The 14,218-nt window shown below is 47.1% G+C and overlaps 1 protein-coding gene across 2 annotated transcripts in view; it reads left to right on the forward strand.

Annotated features, from left to right (window-relative positions):
* Positions 1–14,218, forward strand: part of COL4A6 (collagen type IV alpha 6 chain) — a 576,802-nt gene that overhangs the window by 527,676 nt on the left and 34,908 nt on the right. For both annotated transcript variants that reach the window (XM_078778521.1, XM_078778522.1), the window contains 4 exons: positions 9,203–9,274; positions 9,548–9,673; positions 12,158–12,274; positions 12,600–12,761. In XM_078778521.1, the coding sequence (XP_078634647.1) occupies positions 9,203–9,274; positions 9,548–9,673; positions 12,158–12,274; positions 12,600–12,761 (477 nt within the window). The remainder of the gene's footprint in view (positions 1–9,202; positions 9,275–9,547; positions 9,674–12,157; positions 12,275–12,599; positions 12,762–14,218) is intronic.

Here is a 14,218-nt window from a genome sequence, read left to right on the forward strand (position 1 = left end):
CAAGGACTTTGAGGAGCTTGGTGGTCGTCGAAGCACCCGAACAGTGGCGCCGGTCAAACGAGCCGGTCCACACACCGAGCCAGCAGCAGGCAGCCAAACACCCCCCCGCCGTTCGATCCCAAAGCCGGCATAAGGGATGAAGAGAGAGAGTCCGCTTCTTCCTCCTCTCCACGATCGTACACGAGCCAGGAACAACCAAGCCAGGGACAAAGAACAAAAGCAACTGCCCAATCCGATTGCCAGAACCAATGAGAGTCAAAAGAAAAGCGACCGTTCGCCACACATAACAGGATCAGAGGGAGAGAAATAACGGATTCTTCCTATTCTCGAACCTTCCAGGTCTCTGATGTCATACGGCCAATCCTGACGTCCCAATATATCAGTCCATGGCCACGACCAATCATCGTCTTCGGGGTGGGGCCTCACGGCCTTGCTTGACGCCCAATGACGAAGGTCGAGACGTGGCCTCCCCATCACAAGTCGTCGGGGGGCGGAGTCCAATCTCTGTTCGGGAATGTTTGGATGTCGTTGGGCTTTATTTTGCCGATTGGCAAATGTGCTGGGTTTCTGTCAGACTTGTCGGTGTGGTTGTGGCAATGTGCCAATTGCATGGCCAGCCGAGTGAATTTTATAAGAACAAAGGCAAAATTGCAGGAGGCGTTACACACTGGGGATTTTTTTTTTTTTTTTTTTTTTTTTTTTTGTATACAAGATCGAGGCTCATGAAAGAGCGAACATTAATCACACAGAAAGACAAACCGACACATAAAACATAACATAGGGAGCGGTAGACAAGATGGGGAGAGAGGGGGAAGGACACAAACACAACATTTGAGAGCAGGGACCGAGAGACATGGAGACATCGAGAGATCTGAGAGAGGGTGAGGGCTTTGGGGGGGGGGGCGTGGGAAGGGGGCAGTGGGAGAGGTATAAAACATATGGACACTGCCAGGACTTCCAGGAAAGAAGTTGGAATTTCAAACAAGGTGGATCTGGGGTGAATTAGCGGGGGTAGAAAAGATCAAGGTTTTGGATGGGGGAAGATAAGAGATGGTGGTGAACAGCTGTTTTAAAGACCTGGAGGGAGGAGTGGGATTGAAGGGAGTGAGGGAGTTTGTTCCAGAGGCGGGAGAAAAGAGGAATGAAAGAGTGAAGGTGAGCGGAGAGCCGAGATTTCGGCAGTTTAACCATCAGAGGGTTGCTGGCAGATCTTGTGCGACCTGTAGGAATATTTGGGGGACAGAGCACAGAGAGAGCTGGGGGTGCAAGGCCGGAGAGGAGTCGGTAGAAGACAGAAAGACCACCTACCTGCCTGCGGTGAGTGAGTGAAAGGCCCTCAGAGATAGCTTCATCGCGGGAGATTCCAATAATTCTGAAAGCTTTGGTTTCAACAGCGTGAAGCCGAGCTAGGTGTGAGGCAGGAGCACCGGCCCATAGGGGAGAACAGTATTCCATTGAGCTGCGGATGAAAGCCTTGTATGTGGTGAGGAGCTCAGGTGTGCCGAGGAAGGACTTCGCACGACGGAGGGTGCCCAGTCGGCGACTGGCTTTGGAGGCCAGCTTGGAAATGTGGTTTTCCCAAGAAAGATCATGGCAGATAGTGAGACCCAAAATCTTGAGCGACAGAACTTCTTGGAGAGGATTGTTGAGAAAGTAGATGGGAGGGTTGTCCAGTCGATCTTTTCGGAGAGACATAGTAAGAGTGTGAGATTTGTCAGGATTGAAAGACATGTTCCACTTGTTTGACCAGTCTGTGATTTTGTCCAGGTCTTCAGAGAGTGAGGAGGCAGCAGACTGCCGATCTGAGGGAAGAGGAATGGAGCGGCAGAGAGTGGAGTCATCAGCAAAGAGATAGAGAGGATTTTCGAGAGAGTCAGAGAGATCATTGATGAAGACCAGAAAAAGCACGGGGCCCAGAACACTGCCTTGGGGAACTCCAGCCTGAACAGGAAGAGGAGATGAGAGAAACCCATTCAGGGCCACACGTTGACGACGACTAGAGAGGAAGTCCGCCAGCCATGCGTGGAGATTTCCATGGATACCAAAGGAGGAGAGTTTGGTGAGCAGAGCGGGGTGCCAGACCGTGTCGAAGGCACGTGATATGTCGAGGGAGACAGCTCTAATTTCCTGTTTGGCATTGAGGACCTCCATCCATTGTTGAGACAGCAGAAGCAGCATGTCCAGAGTAGAGTGACCTGGTCTGAAACCAAATTGATGATCAGAGATCAAGCCATTGGAGAAGAGGAAAGATTTCATATCAGAAGCAATGATGGATTCCATGACTTTGCTGATAATTGGGAGAAGGCTGATTGGTCTGTAGTTGCTAGGATCTGTTTTTGCACCTTTTTTGTGCAAAGCGGTGATGTTGGCTGATTTCCAAGCAGATGGCAGTTGACCTTGAGCAAAAGAGAGGGTGAAGAGAACAGAGAGAGGGTGAGATAGAGCAGCAGAGCAGGATTTTAGGACCCGTGGGCTGATGCCGTCGGGTCCAGTTGCAGAATCAGAGTCGAGGGTTGACAGAAACTTTTCCACCTTGTCAGGAGGAAAGGACACGGAGTCCAGAAGCAGCAGGGTACGACTGGGTATGGTGGGTACAGAGAGGGATGGGTTTGGGACACAAGATTTAGAGGCAAACACAGAGTTGAGGCATTCAGCTTTTTCACGTGCGGAGTCAGCTGTGTAGCCGTTTGAGGTAAGGGAGGGGATGGAGGGGGAACAAACACCAGAAACGGATTTGACCAGACGCCACCAGGATTTGGAAGAGGGAGACAGATAAGAGAGTTCGGTCTTGAGAACGGAGAGATATTGTTTCCTGGCTCTCCTGAGGGTGGACACACACTTGTTTCGGGCTTTGTGAAAGGAAATGAGATTTCCTTCCGTTGGATTTGCTTTCCAGGAGACGAAGGCAAGTTGTTTCTGGGCAACAGCCTCACCACAAGATTCCATGTACCATGGACGGGAGGAAGGGTATGACAACTGAAGACGAGATGGGATAAATCTGTGCATGAGAGAGAGCAATTTACTTTGGAAGAATTCCCAGGATGAGTTGATGTCAGATGTGGTAGAGATGGGAGACCAGTCCAGATGATTGATGGCTGCTTGAAGACCGTGCCAGTTGGCCTGAGTGAAATGCCAGACTCGTCGACGCTGAGCAGGCTCCCTGAGGATGGTCAGAGAGATGTCCACTTTAACAAGGACATGATCAGATGATCCGATCGGAGCAGAAGAAGAGCAGCAGACATTTTCAGGGAAGTTAGTCATAACCAAGTCCAGAAGAGAAGATGTTCCGTTGACTGAGATCCGGGTCGGGAAATTGACAGATTGTGTCAGTCCCAGTGAGTCGCAGAAGTCCTTTGCTGAGGAGCCATGGCTGGTGAGAGAGGTACCCACACCCAGCCAACTGGCATGATGACAGTTGAAATCACCACATATGAGGAAGAGAGAGTTGGGATGAGTAGATAGAAGTTGGTCCATATCATCAGACAGCGAGATGTAGATGAAGTCATCACTGTTTGGTGGACGGTACAACACACATATGAACAAGAGGTGGGAGCGAAGGGGAAGCCGTAGCCAGAGGTATTCCTGGGGGTGAGGTGGAGAGAGTGCAGTGCAGGGCGAGTGAGGAAGAGAGTTTTTGATAAAGATAGCAACCCCGCCTCCAGGACGAGGCTCAGGTCTATCATACCGGAGGAGGGAGTAGCCCGGGAGAGAAACTATGGAATCAGAGACATCATAAAGGAGGAAAGTTTCTGTTAAGCAGATCACGTCTGGTTTGACAGAAGCAACCTGTATGGAGAGATCAGTTAAGTTTGAACGAAGGCCCCGGATGTTTGAGGTCCATACCGTTAATGAAGAGGAAGGGGGAGCATCAGATACAGAACAGGGGGGAGGAGGGGTAGGGTAAGATGTGGAAGAGGTGGAAGAGGTAGGGAGAGCTGTTGAAGGTGTGTCAGAGATTTCAGAATAGCTCGGAGAAAGGGAAGGATGGGGCGGACAAAAGGTTTGATGGTGATTGGGTGAGCCACAATGAGGTGTTATTTGAGGAGGGGGAAGAGCGAGGCAGAAGGTTGGGGGAGATGGAGGTGAGAGTTTGAAGGGGGAAGAAGCGGGGAGGACGCTTTGAGGAGGGGGAGTGAGAGGGAGGAAATTGAGAAGCAATGAGGGTGGGGAGATTTGAAGGGGAGGGGTGAGGGGGGAGTTTGGGAGGGAAGGGACAAGGGGAGGGATTTGAAAGGGATGGGATATGGGGGAGATTTGGAGGGGGAGGGGTGAGGCAGGAGTCTAGGAGGGGAGGGGCGAGGGGGCGTCTTGGCGGGGAGGGGTGAGGGGGTAGTTTAGGAGGGAGGGGGCAAGGGGGGAGATTTGAAAGGGATGGGTGATGGGGAAGATTTGGAGGGGAGGGGTGATGGGGAAGATTTGGAGGGGAGGGGTTATGGGGAAGATTTGGAGGGGAGGGGTGAGATTAGATTTTTGAAAGTGTACGATTTATGGGAAACGAACATTTATTGCAAAATGAGTTTCTTGTGACCTTCGAGTTAAAAATACGTTTAAGGACGCTGGATGGAGGATGGAGTGCAGGAGAGTTTAGGGAATGTAGAAAAAAGGCACTATAGGAGATGGATATTTTTTTTGGGATGAATTGATTTGGTGAGCAAGTCGAAAGCAGCCTTTTAAAGAAGAAGAAGAAAAAGGTGTTATAAAATATGACGGAATACATAACTTCAGGGGAAAGTGTAAACATTGAAGGTTAATGAGTGAAAACTATCTGGGGAAATGGGGGAGAAACACGTGGTCGAAGAACGAACGAACGAATAAGAATGAATAAACGAATGAGAACAGAGAAGGAAATGTTTTTTTTTTTTTTTTTTTTTTTTTTTTTTTTTTTTTTTTTTGAGTTGAGATTTACACAAGGAAGTAGGCTATGGGTGAAAAGACTGGGAATACAGAGAACGAAAGTTATTGGATCACAAACGACGGACCACTGAGAGAAAAACAAAGCCTCAAGGTTGTACAGTGCACATTGTACAAGGCCTTGCTCGCGACACGGCAAACAGACGATCAATTTATGAAAGATAAACACCGAGAAACAACCAAAGTTGCACACAATAACTTCACACACCGAAAGATAAATACAGTTTCGACAAAATACAATTGTGAACAGACTTAACTTCCAAAAACGTGGAGACCGTGTGGAGCTTCGAAAATCCCTGCCGCCGTCTCCAAGATCGTCTCCAAGGATTATTAACCATAAGCCCTATTTAACTAGCACAAAACCACCCTCCTTATGGCGACATGCAAATGCTCTTGCCCGCACAGTCGGCCTACTTAATACACATGTCCCAAACGTAACACAGCCCCACAACCCCCCCCCCCCCTCCCTGGAACCGTAGCTCCTGCAAGGTGCAATGCAGGCGTCACCATTCCAGCCTTAGCAGTTACCGACTCACACTTAATTAGCCGATGAAATAAATTAGGAGGGGATGTGGGAAGTGAGCCATAGCTAACTTACCTGTTCTCTTTCAATTTCAATATTTTCTCATAATTCATAACTTAAAACCATCCGAGCCGCCACCTGTCGCCATGATGTCCGAGGATATATCCATATATACAATGTTTTATGCAAAGCCCAATGTTCGATTGGATTTCAAACCACATACATATTTATTTCGTGAAATTGAGAGCTCTGATCATCAAATATGCTATCAGATATGAAACATAACTGTTAACTAAAACGTTGCCATGATCGGAAAGATGTCTCTCTCTCACACTCTTACGATGTCTCTCCGAAAAGACCGACTGGACAACCCTCCCATCTACTTTCTGAATAATCCTCTCCAAGAAGTTCTGTCACTCAAGCTTTTGGGTCTCACTATCTGCCATGATCTTTCCTGGGAAAACCACATTTCAAATCTGGCCTCCAAAGCCAGTCGCCTACTGGGCATCCTCCGTCGTGCAAAGTCCTTCCTTGGCACACCTGAGCTCCTCACCACATACAAGGCTTTCATCCGCAGCTCAATGGAATACTGCTCTCCCCTCTGGGCTGGTGCTCCTGCCTCACACCGAGCTCGTCTTCACGCTGTTGAAAACAAAGCATTCAGAATCATTGGAATCTCCCGCGATGATGCTATCTCCGAGGGCCTTTCACTTAATCACCGCAGGCAGGTTGGTGGTCTTTCCGTCTTCTACCGACTCCTCTCCGGCCTTGCTCCCCCAGCTCTCTCTGGGCTCTGTCCCCCAAATATTCCTACAGGTCGCACAAGATCTGCCAGCAACCCTCTTATGGTTAAACTGCCAAAATCAAGACTCTCTGCTCACCTTCACTCCTTCATTCCTCTTTTCTCCCGCCTCTGGAACAAACTCCCACACTCTCTTCAATCCCACTCCTCCCTCCAGGTCTTTATAACGGCTGTTCACCACCATCTCTTATCTTCCCCAATCCAAAACCTTGATCTTTTCTACCCCCGCTAATTTCATCCCAAATCCACTTTTTGAGGTGCCGACTTCTTTCCTGGAAGTCCTTGGTGTCCTTGCGCTTTATACCTATCCTGCCTCCCCCCAGGCCTTCTCCCTCCCACACATCTCCCGATGTCCCTGCTCTCAAATGTTGTGTTTGTGTGCTTCCTCCCCTTCTCTCCCAATCTTGTCAACCGCTCCCCTTTTTATATATTTTGTTTGCTTGTTTGTTTGATTTGTTTGTTTGATAAATGTTAGCTCTTTCACGAGCCTCGACTCTGCACACAAAAAAGAAAAAGAAAAAAAGATCGGCGAAGAAGGAGTCACGTGATCTTTTAAATGTGCGAATGGAAAATCATTCCAAAAAAACGAAGATGTTAAAAGAAAAAAAAAAAATATGTCACCCACAGGGTGAACCGTATCTTGCCAAAATGTGAAAATTCCGTTTTTTCGTCATGACGTCATCAAATGACGTCATAGCGTCAAACTGTTTACAGATCTGGGAAGCACTCATCAAGGGCATTCATATGAGGTATTACTCGATATGGTACCTACGATTTCAAAATTTGACCTTGGGGTCAATAATTTTCGACCTCCAGCGCTAACCATGAAGGTCAAGGCCGATCGCCACCAAAAACTAATCAGCTGAGCGCCGGACCATATACTAGATTCCCATGAAGTTTGGAGACGATCCGATCAAAGTTACTCAAAAAATTAGTGTTTCGTCGACCTCCATGATTGACCACAAAGTGACCTTGACCTTTGACCTTGACCTTCAAAATTTTGTGTGCTGAAGGGTATCTCTATAGGACTCTGATATGCGAAGTTACAGGAGTTTCCAATAATAACTGTGGTCTCCAGAGTGATCTAAACGTGAAAAAAAAATGATTAACCACAAACAAAAAAACAAACATACAAGCTGACTAATACATCTTGCAAAAACTTCGTTTTGGCAAGATAAAAACACAACCTATACATCGATTTAAAGGTAGTTGTACTGCTCATCTAATGACGTAACTCTCAAAGGTGAAAAAAAGAATTTGTACAAAAAACGTTACCACCTTAGGTAACTGCTCACCTTCACTCTTTTGTTCCTCTTTTTTCCCACCTCTTTAACAAACTCCCTCACTCTCTTCAATCCCACTCCTCCCCCCAGGTCTTCAAAACAGCTGTTCACCACCATCTCTTATCTTCCCCCATCCAAAATCTTGATCCTTTCTGCCCCATAAATCCACCTCCTTCAAATTCCATTTTGTTTCCTGATATTCCTAATAGTGTCCATCTTGTTTATCCCGTGTACCCCGGCCCAGCCCTCTCCCTTCCACAGATCTCCCAATGTCCCTGTTTTCTACTCTGGTCCTTCCCTCTCTCCCCCATCTTGTCTCCTGCTCCCTTTATTATGTTTCATGTCTGTTAGTTCTTATACGAGCTTCAACTTTGTACACAATTTTTTTTTTTTACTTCAAAAAGTATACATACCCTTCCAAATATACTGTACATCCGACAGTTTAAAACAAGCGATTTTGATCCGTCTCCCTATATAATCGTTTAGAGAGCACGTTCCGATTTCCTCACAACAAAACAGATTTCGAAAATCTTGTTTAATGAAGCCTTGATGATCTCAGGTCATCGGGACAATCGATGAGTTTTGAACCAAGGCCGTTATTTATTCAGCTTCACTCATTCACACCCTTTAGACACATGAGACCTTTTACACCCCTTAGACCATTACACCCTTTAGACCCCTTCATGTACCCATTTAGACCCTTTTGAGACATATGCACCTTCTTCGACACTTTTCAGACCTATTGACTTTTAAAACCCTTTGGACAACTTGAGAGTCTTTGGACACTTTTGGTCTTTCACCCTTTAGACTTTACACACATTTAGACCCATTAGGCCCTTTCAAGTGCCTTAGACCCTTTAAACACTTTAGACTAATTTATGACCCTTACGACCCTGAAAACACTTAATAAATTATAGAAAATCGAAAAAGATTCCTCCCAAAGTCTGTTTTGACTATATTTTCCATGCACTATTCGCATCGCATCACAAGTTGCAAAGACCAATTGGAACTGATATCTCAAAACGAAACCGAGATTGAAAAGTGAAACTGAAACGACTCATTTATGGATCATGGAATGGGAAACCAGAATGAAATGCTGTGGGAAATACTGAATGGAAATTGCCGAAAGCAAAGCTCCTGGGAATAAAAAGAGTGGAGGAAGGTCTGGAGCTGAATAAGCGACGTGGAGATGGATTGGTGCCTGGAGGTGGTCAGTTGGTATGGAAAGACATTCTATGATCTTTCGTTAGGCGGTAGGCCCAAAACGTGCCTAAATCCGTTTCCAAGCCGAGCTTTCATATCACCCTCGCCATCAAGCAGTACTTCGGAGGTACCACAAGCACGGATTGGAAATCTTAGCTGGTAGACTGGAACGAGGTAGTCAGGTACACCCATTGCGACATTTGCCGACTGAATATTTACACACCAAAAAAAAAAATGCTCATTCCAGGTGAGACATCAACAAACCCCCGTCAGTTGCTGGTACCCTTCTCGTGTATAAATACCAACAGCAATTGTGGTGCTGCTGAGTCCCAGCCCCTCTTAATACTGGATTTTATTCCTCGATTGTTGATGATAAATGTTTTCATGACAAGATTAGAGGATTATGGAATGGTTTTGAGATTCCAACCCAAACCTTCTTCAACATTTTGGGTTGTGGTTTTATTTTCTATTTTGTTGCAGGTTTTCCTGGCTCACCTGGCCTACAAGGATTGAATGGATTACCAGGTTCCAAAGGTTCTCCAGGCATTCCAGGTTTGTTGATGCAATTTTCTACTCAATAACAACCTCCTGGTTTTCACGCATGGGTACACACACACACACACACACACACACACACACACACACACACACACACACACACACACGCACACATGCATACACACATACACACATGCACGCACACACGCATACACACATACACACACACGCACACACATCTGCATACATAACAGAGGTGGATACTTTGACACCGGGTAGGTCTCCATTCCCTAATTTTTCTTAAGACCAAGACATGTTATCCTGCAGGTTTTTCCCTACCTGGTCAGAAAGGTGAACCTGGTTATCCTGGACCAAAAGGAATGCTTGGAGACCCAGGTTATGGGTTTGGTGGGCCTGGCTTTCCTGGCATCAAGGGAACCAAAGGAAACAGTGGTATGTAAAAATTTTTAAGACATATTCATTCCTGTTTCACAGCACCACTTGGTTGTCTGCGACATAAGGGTGAAAGGTGCGAGGAGAGCTCGGCGGGTGAAGTACCAACCGAGAATGAAGGTGTGGAGGTTGAAAGAGGTGACAGTAAGGGAGGCATTAAAAGAGAGGCTGAGTAGGGTCGAGGATGATGTGGTTGAGCTTGAAAGTGGTTGGATGTCAATGAAGGCTAGTCTGTTGGGAGCCGTTGGTGAGGTATGTGGATGGACAAAAGGACCACCGAGTCACTCGGAAACATGGTGGTGGGATGACGAAGTTGGAAAGAGGATTGACGAGAAGAGGAAGAAGTTCAAGGAGTGGCAGAAGGCAAAGGGTACGGGAGCAGAAACAGCAGAGCATGAAAGTTATAAGGCAGCCAGGAAGGCTGCAAAGAAAGAGGTAGAAAAGGCGCAGGAGGCATGTCGGAAAATGTTCGGAGAACGCTTGGATTCGGAAGAGGGTCAGAGAGCGGTATTCAGGATTGCAAAGCAGATAGCGAAAGAGAGGTGTGATGTGATGGGGGTGAGTTGCTTGAAGGATGAAGTGGGACAAATCGTTGTCGACCCAGATGGAATTAAAGGAAGATGGAAAAGATATATGGAAATGCTGTTGAATACAGAGAATGAATGGGATGGCAACATAGAGAGTAACCCAGTTTTAGGACCGGCAGAGAAGATAACTGAGAAGGAAGTTGAGGAAGCGATAAAAGCAATGAAGGGTAGAAAAGCGGGAGGGCCGACGGGAGTTGTGGGAGATATGTTGAAGGCAGCAGGAAGTTGGTGTGTGAAGAGAATGACAGAGATCTGTAATCTGGTGGTGAAAGAAGGCCGCATTCCAGTGGATTGGGAACTGAGTACCCTCGTCCCTCTATACAAGGGGAAAGGTGACCCTCTGGAGTGTGGCTCGTACCGAGCGATAAAGTTATTGGAGCATGGAATGAAGGTATTGGAAAGGGTGTTGGAGAGGAGGATAAGGAAGAAAGTGAAGATCGACGAAATGCAGTTTGGATTTATGCCAGGAAGAGGAACGACAGACGTGCTTTTCATTGTGAGGCAGTTGCAGGAGAAGTACATGGAAAAGAGGAAGATGTTGTTTCTTGGGTTTGTTGATCTGGAGAAAGCATTCGATAGGGTTTCACGCAAAGTATTGACGTGGGCATTGAGGAAGTTAGGAGTGGAGGAATGGTTGATCAGAGTAGTGATGGCAATGTACAAAAGAGCACGCAGAGCTGTAAGGACGAAGGACGGGAACAGTGGTGAGTTTGAGGTGAAGGGGGGAGTGCATCAGGGGTCGGTACTAAGTCCACTACTATTTGTAGCTGTGATGGAGGTGCTGGTCAGAATGTAAAGGAGGGTTTACCGTGGGAGTTGTTGTATGCAGATGATCTGGTGTTGATTGCGGAAAGTATGGATAGACTGAAGGAAAAGATGAACAAGTGGAAGGAATGTATGGAGACAAAAGGTCTGAAGGTGAATATCGGAAAGACGAAGGTGATGGCAAGTGGTAAAGCATGTGGTGAGGTGGAAAGAACTGGGAAGTGGCCCTGTGCTGTGTGCAGGAAGGGTGTTGGAGTGAACTCCATTCAATGTACAATGTGCGCTGAGTGGGTTCATCAAAAATGTAGTGGTCTGAGAGGGTCATTAACCAGTGTGGCAGCTACATTCAAATGTAAGGTGTGCACAGAGGGAGCTGCAGATGGAGGAAATGTTGAGTTGGATCTTGGAGAGGGCGTGAAGCTGGAAGGTGTGAAAACATTTTGCTACCTCGGTGACATGCTGAATGGAGAAGGTGGATCAGACTCGGCAACGGTTGCTGGAGTGAGATGTGCATGGAAGACGTTTCGGGAACTGAGTGGCGTGCTGATGAGGAGGGCAGTGTCGTTGAAGCTGAAGGGAAAGGTGTATGCTGCATGTGTGAGAAATGTTATGATTTATGGGAGCGAGACATGGGTAATGAACGTAGAGCAGCAACGAAGGTTGGAAAGGGTGGAAATGCGAATGGTTCGACGGATGTGCGGAGTATCGTTGAGAGAGAGAGAAAGACAAATGATGAATTGCGAAAGTTGATGGGAATAGAGCCTGTGATTGATGCTGTGAAGAGGAACAGGTTGAGATGGTTTGGTCATGTGTTGAGGAAGGATGAAAGTGACTGGTTGAGAAGAGTGATGGAAATGAATGTAGAAGGAAGTAGAGGACGGGGAAGACCGAGAAAGACTTGGCTGAAGATGGTGGAAGAAGAAATGCGGGCAAGGGGGTTGGCAAGGGGGTTAACAAGGAGAGATGCAGAAAATAGGGCAAAATGGAGAAGATTGTCATGGGGACCGCAAGGCTAACCCCCGCTCTAGTAGGGAAAATGGCCTTTAAAATGCATGTTGTTCTGTTGTTGTATTCATTCCCCATTCTTTCTTTGCATTGAGCAACTTTGTTCAACTGACTATTACTTCCATAGGAGTTCCTGGATCTCGGGGATTTCCTGGATCACCGGGTCCACCTGGTGTTTTGATTGGAGGTTATCCCAAAGGCGTTGTCGGTGACCCTGGTCGTGAAGGACTTCCAGGTCCTCAAGGTGAGTGTGGAGAACATTCACTATTTGTCCGTTGCAGGAATCCTAAGCAACTATCAAGCATATGGGCACAATATACTTGTTCATCAGCGGACTAATGTTCATCAGCGGACTAATGTTCATCAGCGGACTAATGTTCATCAGCGGACTAATGTTCATCAGCGGACTAATGTTCATCAGCGGACTAATGTTCATCAGCGGACTAATGTTCATCAACGGACTAATGTTCATCAACGGACTAATGTTCATCAACGGACTAATGTTCATCAACGGACTAATGTTCATCAGCAGACTAATGTTCATCAGCACGCTATTTTATGTTTTTCAGGTCCGTCAGGTCCTCCTGGTCCCCCTGGACAATCAACAGCATTTGCTACCAAAGGAGATCCTGGAGATCCTGGTATTAATGGACGGCCTGGAGCAAATGGACCACCGGGTGATGATGGACAAGCGGGGACTCCTGGTTTTCCTGGACAGTCTGGGCAAAAAGGTCTGCATTGGCTGAAGACGCAGGGAAATATCTTGAGGAAAATAAAATGGATGTGAAATATTCCAAAACTTGCCTGCATCCAAACACTGTCATTAGTCCTCAGTTGATATCCCTATAGTCAGTATAGTGTATGTTATTGCCATAATGACAGAGGTAGTTTCTTACATCCATTTAATTGTCCACATTTCCACCCTGGCTGTGGCATTTCTGACCATGTGTTGGAACTTGGATGGAAAATGTGTGGATCAGGTTGTTATTAATTTCGGCATCTGGCTGAGAACCCTTCTATATGCCCCTTCCCTCCCCTATGGCACTTTCACCACTCCATGTAGGTTTCCCCCATGCCCTCCCCCTCCCCCACCCTCCCCCTTCAGCTTGCCAAACTCCAACATCTCACCAGCCCTTCCACTCGCCTCATCATCTTCATCCCCCCTCTTCCCCATCCTTTTTATCTGGAAAAAATGTCATTGGATAGAAAACCTGGAACATGACTCCCAAGGCAGACAAATCGTGTCACTTTGCTCCTCTGAAAGGACCAGCTTTAAAACCTCCAGTGTTCTTCTCTGACAAACCGTTGGAAGAAGTGCAGCTCCTGGATGATCTCCACCTCACAATCTTTGTCACAACCTGTCTAAGGTGGACCGTGGACCACATCACTGAACTGGCTTTTGAGGCAAGCGGACACTTCAATGTCCTCCACACAATGCTCATTACGAGCCGCTCAGAGCACATTAGTGTGTGAGGCCTTCATCCAAAGTATCATGGAATAAGGCATCCATACTCTATGCTGGTGCAGCTGCTTCTCCTTGACTCCCCTGGAAGTGATTGATTCCAAGGCTCACTGTGGGGAAATGGGGAGACGGGGAGACTTGTGCTCCTCCATAAAGTCTCCCCATGGCGGTTGTCTCGTGCTCCTCCAGAAAGTCTCCCCATGGCGGTTGTCTCGTGCTCCTCCAGAAAGTCTCCCCATGGTGGTTGTCTCATGTTCCTCCACAAAGCCTCCCCATGGCGGTTGTCTCGTGCTCCTCCACAAAGTCTCCCCATGGCGGTTGTCTCATGCTCCTCCACAAAGTCTCCCCACGGCGGTTGTCCCGTGCTCCTCCATAAAGTCTCCCCATGGTGGTTGTCTCGTGCTCCTCCATAAAGTCTCCCCATGGCAGTTGTCTCGTGCTCCTCCATAAAGTCTCCCCATGGCGGTTGTCTCATGCTCCTCCATAAAGTCTCACAAAATCCCTCAATTCTCAAAAGTGTCTTTAGCTGTTGAAGTTTCTTGCCTTTTGATACATGGTAAGGCCAGGTAAACAGACTAGTTAGGTCACCTCATCTGAATTCTCGAAGAGATGAACTTATGAAATGGGTCGTGATTTCTGGGTGTATGTTCCTTCGTCCGTAAACTATTTCCTATTTTTGCTGCTCCTCCCTTATCATCCAGGTGATTGTTCTGAAACTTGACACAT

This window comes from Myxine glutinosa, chromosome 5 (genome assembly GCF_964187855.1).
Source record: "Myxine glutinosa chromosome 5, kmMyxGlut1.1, whole genome shotgun sequence".
Taxonomy (NCBI): domain Eukaryota; kingdom Metazoa; phylum Chordata; class Myxini; order Myxiniformes; family Myxinidae; genus Myxine; species Myxine glutinosa.